General features: G+C 42.8%; 1 protein-coding gene across 4 annotated transcripts in view; it reads left to right on the top strand.

Annotated features, from left to right (window-relative positions):
- PGAP1 (post-GPI attachment to proteins inositol deacylase 1) overlaps positions 1–16,412 on the top strand; it is a 479,543-nt gene that overhangs the window by 144,905 nt on the left and 318,226 nt on the right. For all 4 annotated transcript variants that reach the window (XM_073633146.1, XM_073633147.1, XM_073633144.1 and 1 more), the window contains one exon: positions 8,144–8,190. In XM_073633146.1, the coding sequence (XP_073489247.1) occupies positions 8,144–8,190 (47 nt within the window). The remainder of the gene's footprint in view (positions 1–8,143; positions 8,191–16,412) is intronic.

The following is a 16,412-nucleotide window of genomic DNA, read 5'->3' as shown; positions in this document are numbered from 1 at the left end:
AGAAAAGTTTATTAAAATGTGGGGAATACCGGCTATTGATGCCGCCATTTCCTCCGTAAATAATAGCCTGACTTGTCCTGTAGACAATGCTCAGATGCTCAGGGATCCTGTAGATAAAAGGATGGAATCCCTATTGAAGGATGTTTTCTCCTTAGCAGGATCAGTGGCCCAACCTGCAGTAGCAGCGATTGGAGTCTGTCAATACTTAAGAGACCATGTTAAGCAGGTCATCAAAGTGTTACCTGAACAGCAGGCCCAGGGGTTTGCTAACCTTCCAGCGGCCTTATGCTTTGTGGTTGATGCCATTAGAGATTCTATCGTGCAAACCTTCTGTCTTTCACTGGGGTTGGTGCATATACGCAGAATCCTATGGTTGAAAAATTGGTCAGCCGAAGCACCATGTAAGAAGCTACTGGCTGGGTTTCCATTTCGTGGTGCAAGGTTGTTTGGAGAGGACTTGGATAACTATATCAAGAGAATCTCTTGTGGGAAAAGCACTCTCTTACCTGTCAAGAAGAAGAGTAAGCGTCCCTCTCTTAAACGGACTCTTTCCCCAGCGCCGGGGGCTTCAGCCTCCAGGCAGTCTCGACGGCCGCCTCCATCGGGGTCCAGAGACAAGAGTCAACCCCAGGGACAAAAGAAGTCCTGGGGAAAGAAGCCTATTAGGCAAAACACTAAGACCTCTGCATGAGGGGGTGCCCCCGCTCACTCGAGTGGGGGGAAGACTGCGACAGTTCTCAGAGCTCTGGCAGGAGGATTTCCAGGACAGATGGGTAATCTCCACGGTAACCTTAGGGTACAAGCTGGAGTTTCAGGAATTCCCCTCTCCTCGGTTCCTCAGATCAAGGGTCCCCAGAGACCCAGAGAAGAAGCAGTCGCTCCTTCTAGCGTTAGAGCGACTTTTGTCGCAGGAGGTCATTATGATAGCTCCCGCAAAGGACCAGGGATTGGGCTTCTATTCCAACCTTTTTACGGTCCAAAAGCCAAATGGGGATGTCAGGCCCATTCTGGACTTAAGGGATCTGAACCGATTCCTAAGGATTCAATCCTTCCGCATGGAATCAATTCGAACAGTAGTTCCCACCCTGCAGGGAGGAGAATTTCTGGCATCAATAGACATCAGAGATGCATATCTGCATGTGCCCATTTTTCCTGCTCATCAGAAGTTTCTGCGCTTCGAGGTAGGAGGGCGCCATTTCCAGTTTGTGGCTCTGCCTTTCGGGATAGCCACTGCATCTCGAGTGTTCACAAAGATCTTGGCTCCTCCTCTGGCCAGATTAAGGGCTCAGGGTATAGCTGTTATAGCATACCTAGACGACCTGCTCTTGATAGACCGGTCGGTAGCCTCTTTGAATGGAAACTTGAGGACCACAGTCAGGTATCTAGAACACCTGGGTTGGATCCTCAACTTAGAAAAGTCTTTCCTAAAACCAGTAAGAAGACTGGAGTATTTAGGTCTGATTATAGATACAAGCCAGGAGAAAATATTTCTACCCCAGGCAAAGATCGCTGCTTTGAGAGAGCTGATTCTGGCAGTAAGGACCAAGAAGGGTCCCTCAGTCCGCCTTTTGTATGAGGCTACTAGGGAAGATGGTGTCTTCTTTCGAAGCAGTTCCCTATGCTCAGTTTCACTCAAGAATGCTGCAACACAGTATTCTGTCGACCTGGAACAAGAAAGTTCAGGCATTAGACTTTCCGATGCACCTGTCGCATGCGGTGCGTCAGAGCCTCAATTGGTGGCTCATATCCGAAGACCTGCAGAAGGGGAAATCCTTTCTGCCGGTTACCTGGACGGTGGTAATAACAGATGCCAGTCTGTCAGGTTGGGGAGCAGTTCTGGAACAGGCTGCGGTCCAAGGGGTATGGTCCAAAATAGAGAGGACCTTACCCATCAACATTCTGGAGATCCGGGCGATACATCTAGCTCTAAAAGCCTGGACTATCAGGCTACAGGGTTGTCCGGTCAGGATCCAGTCCGACAATGCCACAGCAGTGGCTTATGTCAATCATCAGGGAGGCACCCGGAGCCGAGCTGCTCAAAAGGAGGTGAACCAGATGTTAGTCTGGGCAGAGATGCATGTGCCATGCATATCGGCAGTTTTCTTCCCGGGAATAGAGAATTGGCAGGCGGACTATCTTAAGTCGCCAGCAGTTACTTCCAGGGGAATGGTCTCTGCATCCCGACGTCCTTTGGGCCATATGCCAAAGATGGGGGGTTCCAGATGTAGATCTCTTTGCATCCCGATTCAACAAAAAGATAGACAGATTTGTGTAAGGACAAAAGATCCTCTTGCATGCGGGACGGATGCGTTGGTGACGTGGCATCAGTTCTCACTGATTTATGCATTCCCGCCTATTCTGCTATTACCACGACTCCTTCGCAGGATCAGGCAGGAAAGGAAGTCGGTACTTCTGGTGGCCCCCGCTTGGCCCAGAAGGACTTGGTATGCAGAAATAGGGATGATGGTAGGTTCCCCGTGGACCCTACCTGTACGCCCAGACCTGTTATCTCAGGGTCCAGCGTTCCATCCTGCCTTACAAACGCTAAAATTGACGGTTTGGCTATTGAGACCCACGTTCTGAAGAGTCGTGGGCTCTCAGGTCCTGTCATATCTACCTTGATTAATGCAAGGAAGCCAGCTTCCAGGATGATTTATCATAGAGTCTGGAAAGCTTATATAACCTGGTGTGAATCCAGAGGTTGGCATCCCAGGAAATATGTCATAGGTAGAATCCTTGCTTTTCTACAGATGGGATTAGAGATGAAGCTGGCCTTGAGTACCATCAAGGGCCAGGTCTCTGCTTTATCAGTATTATTTCAGCGGCCACTTGCTTCGCATTCTTTGGTCCGAAACTTTATGCAGGGGGTGATGCGTCTTAACCCCCCGGTTAAAGCGCCCCTAAACCCATGGGACTTGAACTTGGTCCTGGCTGTGTTACAGAAACAGCCTTTTGAACCAATAAGTCAGATTCCTTTGGTCTTGTTGACAAGGAAATTATTTTTTCTGGTGGCCATCTCTTCTGCTAGAAGAGTATCAGAATTAGCAGCTCTTTCTTGTAAGGAGCCTTATTTGATTATACACAGGGATAGAGTGGTACTACGCCCTCATCCTAGTTTTTTACCGAAGGTGGTTTCTGATTTTCATTTAAACCAAGACATTGTTCTACCTTCCTTTTTTCCAGATCCCTGTTCTCCGGAAGAGAGATCTCTACATTCGTTGGATGTAGTAAAAGCAGTTAAGGCCTATCTAGGGCAACTGCTCAGATCCTGTTTTCTTTGTGCTGCCAGAGGGTCCCAGTAGAGGACAGGCAGCATCAAAAGCTACCATTTCTAAATGGATTTGACAGTTGATCATTCAAGCTTACGGTTTGAAACAGAAGATTCCTCCGTTTCAGATCAGGGCACATTCCACAAGGGCTATTGGTGCTTCTTGGGCAGTGCATCACTGGGCCTCTATGGCTCAAATCTGCAAGGCCGCAACCTGGTCTTCAGTTCATACATTCACCAGATTCTATCAGGTGGATGTGAGAAGGCATGAGGATATCGCCTTTGGATGTAGCGTGCTGCAGGCAGCGGTACAGGGTCCTCAGGTCTGATTGCACCCTACTTGGTCGTGGTCCCCCCCCCCCCTCAGGTAGCATTGCTCTGGGACATCCCATCAGTAATTACTGTGGCTCTGTGTCCCGTGATGTTCGAGAAAGAAAATAGGATTTTTTAAAACAGCTTACCTGTAAAATCCTTTTCTTTCGAAGGACATCACGGGACACAGAGGTCCCGCCCCTCTTCTAATACACTATATTGCTTGGCTACAAAAACTGAGGTATCCCTGCAAGGGGGAGGAATTATATAGGGGGTTGAACTTCCTGATAGGGTGTGCCAGTGTCCAATCACCAGTGATACCTATATAACCCATCAGTAATTACTGTGGCTCTGTGTCCCGTGATGTCCTTCGAAAGAAAAGGATTTTACAGGTAAGCTGTTTTAAAAAAAATCCTTTTTTTTTTTTTTTTTTTTTTTTTCCCATTGAAATATTGAAGCTGCCTGTTTCCTCACAGAGACTATATATATTATGCTATGCAACCATAAATAGCTTTTTTAGCTACCATCTAACCATATATACATCTGCTTGTACATTTTGCTTTTCATATGAACCATACATATATCTGCTTGTATAAAATCTGTTTATCATCTGTATCCCATTGGGGTCTGATACATGATAAATATAGGGTCCCAGGAATTTCTGGATCACTTCATTAGAACTAGTGCACGTTAACACTTAATTTGCTGGCAAGGTTTATTACGTCTGCATTTATTTATTTTTTATTTTTCACTACTGATGCCATTAGCCCCACTTAGGGGGTGTTACACTGTCACCCAAAAATTTTTTACTTTATTATTTTTTGGTATTCGGGTAATTGATCACCTAATATCTCACGTGTCGTCTACATGGGACCTACCCTTTATACATCACAGAGGATTTGTATTTTCCATTTAATTGTAATTCAATTCATTTATTTATTTTTCATTATTTTTCACTATTGTTGATATTAGCCCCACTTAGGGGGTGTTACACTGTCACTCAATTCTTTATGCATGCAGGTAAATGTTCACCTAATAATTGACGTGTTGTCTACACGGGACTTACCTTTATACATTACAGAGGATTTGCATTTTCAATCTAATTATTGTATCATTTTTAATTTTTGTTAATTAATTATTCTTGCGGATGTGGTAGACTCTGTTTATCTAGTAAACATCACTTAAATAGGGCAGCGCCAATTTCCCCAATTTCTTTGTCATTTATGAACTCTCCTTTTGGCCCCACATCCAATCCCTTTCCAAAGCTTGCTGCCTCAACCTCCGCAACATCTCCAAACTATGTCCCTTCCTAACCAGTTCCTGATTCACTCCCTGGTTATCTCTTGGCTGGACTACTGCAACTCCCTCCTCATTGGCTTACCTTTAAATAGGCTTTCCCCTCTTCAGTCCATCGTGAATGCTGCTGCCAGACTCATCCACTTTACAAACCACTCACCATTTGCCACCCCTCTCTGCCAATCCCTCCCTTGGCTGCCACTCACCCAACAAATTTAATTCAAAATACTAACAATAACTTGCAAAGCCATCCTCAACTCTGCTCCCAGCTACATCACTAGCTTGGTCTCAAAATACCAACCTAATCGTCCTCTTCATTCCTCCCAAGACCTCCTGCTCTCTAGCTCCCTTATCACCTTCTCCCATACGCGCCTCCAGGACTTCTCCCGAGCCTCTCCCATCCTCTGGACTTCCAAGCCCCAATCTGTCAGACTATCTCCAAATCTATCCACTTTTTGGCGATTCCTTAAAACTTCTCTCTTTAGAGAAGCCTGTCCTGCCTCCACCTAACATCTGTACTTTAATTTTCTGCTCATCCCCCACAGTTTTTACCCTTTTGTATCACTTTACCCTCCCTCCTAGATTGTAAGCTCTAATGAGCAGGTCCCTCTGATCCTCCTGTATTGAATTGTATTGTAATTGTACTGTCTGCCCTAACATTGTAAAGCGCTGCGCAAACTGTTTGCGCTATATAAATCCTGTATAATAATAATAAAAATACTTTGTTGAAGCACCTTTGCCACCAATTACAGCTAACTTTTTGAGTATGATGTTACAAGCTTGGCACACCTAGTTTTGGGCAGTTTCTCCCATTCTTCTTTGCAGGCCCTCTCAAGCTCCATCAGGTTGGATGGGGAGCGTTGGTTCACAGCCATTTTCAGATCTCTCCAAAGATGTTCAATTGGGTTCAAGTCTGGGCTTTGGCTGGGCCACTCAAGGACATTCATAAAGTTGTCCCGTAGCCACTCCTTTGTTATCTTGGCTGTGTACTTAGGGTCGTTGTCCTGTTGGAAGATAAACTTCCGCACCAGTCTGAGGTCCAGAGCGCTATGGAGCAGGTTTTCATCAAGGATGTCTCTGTACATTGCTGCATTCATCTTTCCTTCGATCCCGACTAGTCTCCCAGTTCCTGCCCCTGAAAAACATCCCCACAGCATGATGCTGCCACCACCATGCTTCACTGTAGGGATGGTATTGTCCAGGTGATGAGAAGTGCCTGGCTTCCTCCTGACATGCTGCTTGTCATTCAGGCCAAAGAGTTCAATCTTTGTTTCATCAAACCAGAGAATTTTGTTTCTCATGGTCTGAGAGTCCTTCAGGTGCCTTTTGGCAAACTCCAGGGGGCCGTCATGTGCCTTTTACTGGCTTCAGTCTGGCCACGCTACAGGTCTGATTGGTGGAGTGCTGCAGAGATGTTTGTTCTTTTGGAAGGTTCTCCTCTCTCCACAGAGGAGCACTGGAGCTCTGTCAAAATGACCATCAGGTTCTTGGTCACCTCCCTGAATAAGGCTCTTCTCCCCCGATTGCTCAGTTTGGCCGGACGGCCCACTCTAGGAGTCCTGGTGGCTCAAAATTTCCTCCATTAAGGATGATGGAGGCCACTGTGCTCATTGGGACCTTTCTGTACCCTTCACCAGATCTGTGCCTCGATACAGTCCTGTTTCAGAGGTCTACAGACAATTCCTTGGACTTCATGGGTGGGTTTGTGCTCTGACATGCACTGTTACCTGTAGGACCTTTTATAGACAGGTGTGTGCCTTTCCAAATCATATCCAATCAACTGATCTTACCACAGGTGGACTCCAATCAAGTTGTAGAAACATCTCAAGGATGATCATGGGAACAGGATGCACCCGCGCTCAATTTTGAGTGTCCTGGCAAAAGCTGTGAATATTTATGCAGATGGGATTTTTTTATTTTTAATACATTTATAAAGATTTCAAACAAACTTCTTTCACATTGTCATTATGGGGAATTGTTTGTAGAATTTTGAGGACAAATAATGAATTTAATCCATTTTGCAATAGGCTGTAACATAACAAAATGTGGAAAAAGTGAAGCTCCGTGAATACTTTTTGGATGCACTGTACAGCAACCTCAGCAAATAATCAGGTTTTGGATACTTTATTCAATTTTTTTTTTTTTTAAATAAACTGAATTTGCTTGCCAATGGTACCTGAAGTTATTGCTAATATATAAATTAAATAAGAAAAAAGCTGGATAACTCAAACCTTGTATTCCCGTTACACTGCTGGACTGTAGACTGCAGTGCATGGCAGTGGCAAAGATGTTAATGTGTACCTGCATGCAGGACCTATCTGTACAATCTTTTATAAAGTCTTGTTCTGTTCTGTTCTTGGGGTTTTTCATACTTGCAAGACATTTATGGCAAGTTAAGGTACCCATATACAGCAGTAAATGAGGGTTGTCACCTCAAAGAATGGTGTGCACTCCATTTACTTTTCCAACACTGTCGATCTTTAGGTTCCCAAGGTTGTGTGCTACATTTGTACGCTTTGCATAGTCTTTTATCCAATCATGTCAAAATTGCTAGTAAATAAACCTAGGTACAAAAATCTAAATGTCTATGGTGGAGTGTATATATTTGAAAGCCAACTTCATGAACCAATCTGTGTTCTAACAGGGAAAGTGTCCATATACCTGTACAGCTTTATTCTTGGGCAGAGTGGACTGTTTTAGACCTTATCAGTTGATAATCAACCTTTTTAAGGTGCAAAGACAGCTCACTTGCTCTTCCACAGTCTAGTAGAAAAACAAGTATAGAAAAACCTTATTGCTGACTGGACCACCCCAAACCTCATATGAGCATTTCCAATACCCTTGAGAATTTTTAAAAACATTTGCAACCTGTTATGCCTTATCTGCTGCACATCCTGTTGTTTGATCTGAAGGTGTAATGCAAAATGTAAGCAATTTACTATTGACTAAATATTTTAAACATTTACATGTATTTTACAGAATGGATGATTTGCTTTCTGACACCGATATTACAACGCTGCACATAACCAGGCACTTCTAGGTACACAGAGAAACATTACTCTTTCATGATTCTCATAATTTCACACACATGATCTCACTTTTTTTAAAAATAGGAATATCAGTAAAAAAACTTTACACTGCATAACTCTAAAAACGCATGTTATAGGATCCTGCATACAAGTAAAAAAATCCTAAAATGTTTGCTTTCTGCCGCCAAAATTCCAAAAATAAAAGCAATTAAATGTGAGTACTTTTTTGTTTTTACAGTACACACACAGTTGGATTTTTGGCTGTGAAGAAGGTTCAGCTAAATGGTGAGTTGTTCTAGGTTTGACTATATCTTGCACTCTGCTCCACTGGTGAACCGTAAAAAAAAAAAAAAAAAAGTAATTGGCTGTTAATCTACAAATTTTCTTTCCTATGAATAAAACTTACATTAACCCCTTCCCGCCGACCGTACGCAGATATGCGTACTCGGCTTTCCGGGGTTATACCGGGATGATGCCCGCAGCTGCAGGCATCATCCCAGTACCGTTGTTTTGAGCGGGCGATCGGCTACCCGTATATAACAACCGATGCGGCTAAAAGCCGCTCGGCTGTTATACCGGAGGAGCGGGAGGGGACATCCCCCCCCCCTCCAGCCGCCTCCCGCCGCTCTTACCGGGCCTCCCATGCGATCGGGAGGCCCGGTGTCCAATCGGCTGCCTCCGGCGGCTGTGGGCGGGCTGAAACGAAGCCGTGGGCGGCTTGGTTCCATTTTAACTTGTAAACACCAAATTTCAAAAATAGGCTTAGTCATGACCTAAAAATGTTATCCACCTCAGCTCACACCCATGTACCCCATAATGGACCAGAGCATTTTTTTTTTTTTACATTTCTGCTATGGTGCCTTGTTGATTTGGCATTGACTTTGTAATTTCTTAAAATAACATTCCAGTTCTTAGATGGTGGTAGCTGCATTAGGGTTTTTTTTTTTTTTTTTTCCTTTAACCTGGTGATTCGAACAGCGAGTCTGTTATTTTTCAACTTCCTTTTAATAGACCAAGCTGTCCAACAAAAGAGGCCGTTGGAGGGTTGAGACAAACCATATTCCACTGACAGAGGGGTTTACAGTGGTCCATTTTTATTCATTTTTGTGAAACCTTCATCCCAAAAGGATGAAAACTGTTATTGTTCTTGCTTAACAAGTGTTAGATGGAGTTCAGCTTTAATTTGTTTGTCAAGTCCATATAAATCTGCTAGTCCATCTATCCTTACCCTATTCAAAGACTGATAATGCTGCTGCCAAAAGGTGGCTTTACTTCTTCATCCAGAGTGCAAACATTCTATGACAGGAAGTGTGTTACTGACTGAATCACCAGGTGGAAGAAAGTAAAGTAAGTCAAAAACAAAAGCAGCCACCACATATAAGGTTTGGTATGCTTCAGTATAATACATTTTATGTTTTTGGGTTTAATACCGTTGTAATTGTACAGGACAGAGTAGATAATAGAATCGTGCTACAGCATTGACTCAATAATGCATAATCAATCAATAGTGTTATCCATAAACCATAAACAAATATAACATAACATAAACTAATAACCACAAATGGGATGTTCTAAAAATTATGAAGAGTAAGGTTGGGTAAATGCAAAAAATATATGTAATAAATGTCCAAACATGTAGTCAAACACCCGAGAAAAAATATATGAAGGAAACTGCAAAATTAAAAAAGTCCATCAATATGGGAGACATTTGAAATCTGTTGTGACGTGGAAAATGTTGCGTGCAGTCCACCACCAGTGATAAAAATTAGCCAATTACCAGAGCCACATGACCCCCCACTACGGAGGATCAGGGGAAGCTTGTGTAAAGTTAGCCCTCCGGAGCTGAATAAATGGACTCAGATACAGGAATCGTAGGTGGTCATAGACATCCAAGGACACCAAATAGAATTATAGAAACTCAGATCCCACCATATCTCCCCAGCTGTTGCTCTCCTAGATAGAAGTTGTCTCAGGTTCCCAGGCCAAGAGCCCACTAATTTGGGGTACTTTGTTGCAGTAAGTGGGCTTAGCACTATATGACCATATAGTGTGACCAAACCCCCCGTATTTTTTGAATATGTTCAGGTGTTTTTTACTAGCCTTGCAGGAAATGTAATTCTTGAATGTGTGCGCTTGAATTTAAACGCATTGTAGAGTGTGCCTCCCAAATATGTTTTTGTATATTGTAATAGACCTTGACCAGGTTTTTTGGGTTGGAGCACCCTTCCCCCTCTTCATTACTTTTTATTTACTGGCCACCAGTGCATAGGATGTATCCCCATCAGTTCTCCCACATAGAGGAGTTCAGCTCCCATGGTTGAGACAAAGGATCGGCTCTTGGCCTGGGAACCAGAGACAACTTCTATCTAGGAGAGCAACAGCTGGGGAGATACGGTGGGATCTGAGTCTCTATAATTCCATTTGGTGTCCTTGGATGTCTATGACCACCTACAATTCCTGTACAGTCCCTGACAAAAGTCTTGTCGCTTTAGTACAAATTGACCTAAAGTGCCGCTAAAATATATTTCTAATCAAGATTTTGTTACAAGAAATGGGTCATTTTAATCCCAACAGCTTTTGTAATAATGTTTCAGTGCAAAATGAAACTGACAAAACGTATTCTAATATTCACAGCTTGGTAAAGCCCATTGAGTCAATTTTTGCCAAGACATAAGTGTTGTCGTCTTGTTATATGAGCTTCACCTGTGACTAATAATGGATCAATTAGGTCTCAGGTGTGTATAAAAAGAACACCAGTACACTAGACCTTCTCAACTGCAACTAGACCTCTGCAAACATGCCTAAGATTCACCCGGAGACTTAAGTGTTGATTATCAAGAGGCTGAAGACCAGATCCACTGCTGATGTGGCAGACACCTTCAATGTGTCTCAGCGTCAAGTCCAGAGGATAAAAAAAACATTTGAAGAGACTGGAGACGTTTTGGACAAGGCCAGGTCAGGCCGACCCCACAAGACAACTGCTCGAGAGGACCGTTTGTTGGCTCAAAAATCCAAGGCCAGCCCATTTTCCACTGCAGCAGAGCTCCACGAGACCTGGTCACCTGAAGTCCCTGTGTCAACCAGAACAGTTTGTCGGATTCTGTCTCGAAACGGCCTCCATGGTCGAATCAGTGCCCATAAGCCAGCACTAAACAAAAGACAATTGAAAAACCGTGTGGCATTTGCCAAGGGCCACAGCCTGCTAAAAGGATGGACTCTGGAAAAGTGGCAGAAGGTGGATTTTTCAGATGAATCTTCTGTTGAATTACACCGCAGTCGCTGCAAATATTGCAGGAGACCTACTGGAACCCGCATGGAGCCGAGATTTACCCAGAAAACAGTGAAGTTTGGTGGAGGCAAAATCATGGTCTGGGGTTACATCCGGTATGGGGGTGTGCAAGGGATCTGCAGGGTGGAAGGCAACATCAATAGTCTAAAATACCAAGAAATCTTAGCTACCTCTTATATTCCCAACCATAAAAAAGGCCAAATTTTGCAGCAGGATGGTGCTCCATCGCATACTTCCATCTCCACATCAAAGTTCCTTAAGGCAAAGAAGATCAAGATGCTCCAGGATTGGCCAGCCCAGTCACCAGACATGAACATCATTGAGCATGTGTGGTGTAGGATGAAAGATGAAGCATGGGAGACGAAACCAAAGAATATTGATGAACTCTGGGAGGCATGCAAGACTGTTTTCTTTGCTATTCCTGATGACTTCATCAGTAAATTGTATGAATCCTTGCCAAACCGCATGGATGCTGTCCTTCAAGCTCATGGAAGTCATACAAGATATTAAATTTGGATCTCACAGCACCACTACTTAATTTGCTGACATATATTTTTGGATTTTCAGTAAAGTTGTTCAATTTCTGTATAGGCGACAAAACTGTTTTCTTGCCAAAATTTGACCTGTCTGTCTTGATTAAATGATAAATCTTTTTTCAGTGAAACTAATTTATTTCAGTGCATTAAACATCATTTGGGAGGGCTTTAGCTTTTCATATGAGCTATTTCTAACACCAATTGATTAAATAAAAGTCAGGTTAATAGCAGGAGTTTCTACAAAATAAAGAAGCGACAAGACTTTTGTCGGGGACTGTTTCCGAGTCCATTTATTCAGCTCCAGAGGGCTAACTTTTTTATTTATTTTTTATTTTTTTTGCCACTTCAGTCGACATTTTCGAGGGGCTTAAATCAACTTTACAGTTCATTTCTCTTAAATCACCCTCTAATGTCTCATCATTGTGACACTTTGCCATATCAAAAAATAAAAAGACGAGAGATAACATATCTATTTCGTGACACATCCCGTGGAGGAGTAATCAGGCCCAGTTTCGAGCACTGTACTCCCTTTATAATATAATTACTTAACATTTATAATTATAAGATTATGTGATGTATTCCTATACTATATTCCCCCATCCCATCCACCCTCCTACTCCCTCCCTAACCCTCGCCCTCCCCAGCCTCTCCTCTCCAAGGTCTATTTTTCTTCTATTCTTTAATCCAAAGCTTTCAGTTCCTTTGCGTAGCTCCATGTTTTTTCAAATTTTTCCCAACACTCCTACTTGTCTGCGTTGATGCTACTAATTTCATCCACCTTGTTCGCCAAATTCTCCATATTGTATATTTCCTCTACCGCATCTATCCACTCCCATATCTCTGGGCTCTCGCTCCTCTGCCAACTCTTCGGTATCGTTTTTGCAGCATTCAATAGCTGCGGGACCAATGTCCGCTTATATTTGTTTAGATCTCCTTCTCCCCCATGAAACAAAACCTCCCAGGGATCTTCTGCTACTTCTATTTCCGTGATCTTTTTAATAAGAGCGAGTATCTTCCTCCAGTAGTTTTTTATTTTAGGGCAACTCCACCAGAGGTGCCCCATTGTTCCAATTTCTTGACAGCCCCGCCAACAATATGGCGACCCCTTCTGGTATTTACTTGTTATCTCTGGTGTTAAATAACTTCTACTAATACATTTATAGTTCATTTCTGCCATTCGAATGTCTATTGCTGAGTTAGCTATCATTTTCAAGATTCTTCTAATGGTATTATGGTCCTTCTTTGTGCCCAATTCCCTCTCCCATTTTCCCATGAATGGCGGTATCTCCAATTTTTCTGACGTCATCAAAATATTGTAAATCTTGGAAACTATATTTCTCGGATCATCCATGTCGCACAGCCTTTCGAAGTCTAAGTTTTTCCCCAGATCTAATAGGATGTGGTAATTTATTCACAAAGTGGCTCAATTGGAGGTACCGCCACTCATCTAATCCCCGCCTCTCCCTCCCTTGTCTAAGCTGCTGAAGTGACCTAATTTTGCCTTCTTTAATAACTTCTCTTAGTTGTGTATTGCCCCATAGTGCTTCTTTTCCTCCTATAATTTCTGTTCCTGGTGCAAAAAAATTATTATCTATTATTGTGATGAGCGGTGAGTTCTATTCCCCATTGACTTTCTTATATACCCCATCCCATATTTTAAAGACATTTCGTGTTAATACGTGCGTGCTTTTATCTACAATTCTAAGATGTGGGGGGTTCCAAATGATACTTCCCAGTCGTGCTTTACTAAAACTTTCCTCTATTTTAACCCACTTTTTTTCGTTATCCCTCTTGCACCATTCCATCATTCTTGACAGTACTACAGCCTTGTAGTAGATCTGGACAGCTGGCACTGCCAGGCCGCCATTTGTTTTCCTTTGTTTTAAGATTTGAAAGGGGACTCTCAGTCTTTTATTTTTCCATATAAAGGTCATTATTATTTTTTTTTAACATCCTTAAGTAATATAAAGGGAGTGGTATTGGTATCATCTGGAAATAATACATGATTTTAGGTAAAAGGATCATTTTAATGACGTTAATGCGCCCTATCCATGAAAGGGCCTTACAGGCGAAACTTTTACAGTCCGTTCTGACAATGTCGAGTAGGGGCACATAATTAATTGTATATATCTTCTCGATTGAGTTTATTAATTTAATGCCCAGATACCTTAATTCCTTTGTCCATTTAAAACTGAACTCTTTTTTTCAGGATCTCTGCTTCTGTCTTATTAAGATTTATATTTAGAATCTCTGATTTTGCCATATTTATTTGGAAGTTTGATACCTCCCCATATTTCCTCAGAGCTTTTACTAAGTTAGGCATGGTGGACACCGGGTCCGTCAGAAAGAATAATACATCGTCCGCAAATGCGGCGATTTTGTGTTCCTCCTCCTCTACCTTAATACCTCTTATGCCGGGATCTCTACGTATTGTGGCCAGGAGGGGTTCCATAGTCAGAACGAAGAGCAACGGGGACAGGGGGCACCCCTGCCTCGTGCTGTTTTCCATCTCGAATGGTTGGGATATTATACCATTCACTTTTATTACAGCAGTTGGATGATGGTACAGAGTTTTGATCCTGCGGATCATTTTGGGTCCTAGTCCCATGGTCTCCAAAGTCTGTGTCATGAACCCCCAGTCTACTCTGTCGAAAGCCTTTTCAGCGTCGATCGACAGAAGTAGTCCTGGGGGCCCACTCTCCTTTATTTTTTGCATCAGGAGGAGCGCCCTGACCCCATTGTCTCTCCCCTCCCTTTTGGGGACAAACCCCATCTGGTCTGGGTTAACTAGAGAATTCATTAATACCTTCAATCTTTCTGCCAGGACCTTTGCATATAGTTTTGTATCGGTGTTGAGCAAAAAGATGGGACGATAGCTTGAGCATAGTGTTTTCTCTTTATCTTCTTTAAATATAATTGTAATAGAGGCCTTTAAGGCCTCCCTGCTCATCTCATAGCTGTCTCCCAACCCATTCATATAATGGCATAACTTAGGGACTAATATTTCTTTGAATGTTTTATAGTAAGACAATGTGAGCCCGTCCGGTCCGGGGCTTTTCCCCGAGGCCATTTTAGCTAATGCCTTTCTAATTTCCTCGTCCAAAATAGGCATTTCCAAAAATTCTCTGTCCACCTCTGTAATCTTGGGGAGCGCCGCCTTCTTTAAATAGTTATTGTTCCTTATTCTACTATTTTTTAAATGGGTATTTTGTTTAGAGACTGAATACAACTCCTTGTAATAATTCTTAAAGATGTCTGCTATCTTCCTGGATGAGTATTCCATGTGACCCTCTTTGGTCTGTATTCTTTCGATGAAATTCCTAGCTTTTTTCTTTTGTACCATTTTTGCTAAATGTTTACTTGGTTTATTACCCCACCGATATCTTTCCCATTCTATCTTACTGTATGTTGCTCTAGACTCTTGTTCCATTGCCATCTTCAACTCTGCTCTTTTAATAACCATCTGTTGGTGTATCTCTCTAGGGGGTTGGCCCGATTGTTTTTTATGTTTCTGTTCTAATCCAGCTAAATCTGCTATTCATTTTTTAATTTTCTCGCGTCTATCTTTTTTCTTTCTTGCCCCCATTTCAATTAGGACCCCTCGTATAAAGAAGAAAAAGCACCGCGCTGTATACCCTTAAACAATTACCAAATAATAAATGACATGCAATATAAAGGAGGAAAAGCAGCCGCTTAAAAGTGAGATACACACACTGTACAATAAATAAATGGAAGAAGCAGCGCTGTAAAGCAATATGTGATAAATGTCACAATAGTGTTAAATAATATTAGAGTCCATATCTGGTCAATTGAATCAGCAAAGTTCTATAATAATAGTCTTCAAAGGTGAAACGGATGAGGACCCCAGCTTGGGTCTCTACCAAAAATGATTGACAAATAAACTGGATAACCTTCACCACACCACTGTGATATGAGTAAAATGCACGCTTACCAACTGGCAAGCTTAATAAAGCTTGTGACCTTAACCCGGTCGGGGCCTTTCTTGAAATGGAGACACCACTAAAACGTTCCTTGGACCGTGACTAGACCACTAATCTCCATAGAAGGGGAACCTGGATGCGTGAGGTACTGAACTCCTAGTTAGGAGTTGTTCTCTCAGACTGCTCCAATGGTTTTGCACAGATCCTCTTCTTCTGGGGTCCTCCGTTGTCGCTCCTGTATAAAGGCTTTATGGGCTTCCCACAGGGTGGCCCCTGAAACCTCTCCATTATCATTTACCGCAAAATAATTCTCCAGCTCCTTCTGATTCTATTGATTCCCTCGTCCTCTCTAATCGGTTCTTCATTTAGGCGCCACTGTCCCATCCCACCCGAGCTTCCACCTGTTCTCATTTCCAAGGTCATTGGTGCATGATCAGAGTAGGTTATATTTCCTATCCTAGACTCTACCACGTTATCTATCTCTCTGTGCTCCACTAGTCCACAATCGATCCTGGAGTATGACCCGTGCACAGGAGAATAGAATGTAAAATCCCTTTTCCCTGGATGTTGAACTCTCCATATGTCCACCAGTTGGTGGATGGAAAGTTTTCGTTTTACCTCCCTTAATTGTACGCTGCTCTTCCCCTGTGCTCGGGCCGTACTATCCAATTCCGGATCCATACAGAAATTAAGATCTCCCATTATTATCAAATGCCCATTCCGGAATTCCATTATTTTCCC

This window comes from Aquarana catesbeiana, linkage group LG06, assembly GCF_042186555.1.
Source record: "Aquarana catesbeiana isolate 2022-GZ linkage group LG06, ASM4218655v1, whole genome shotgun sequence".
In the NCBI taxonomy this organism is placed as follows: Eukaryota; Metazoa; Chordata; class Amphibia; order Anura; family Ranidae; genus Aquarana; species Aquarana catesbeiana.
This window is presented reverse-complemented; position numbering and strand designations above follow the sequence as displayed.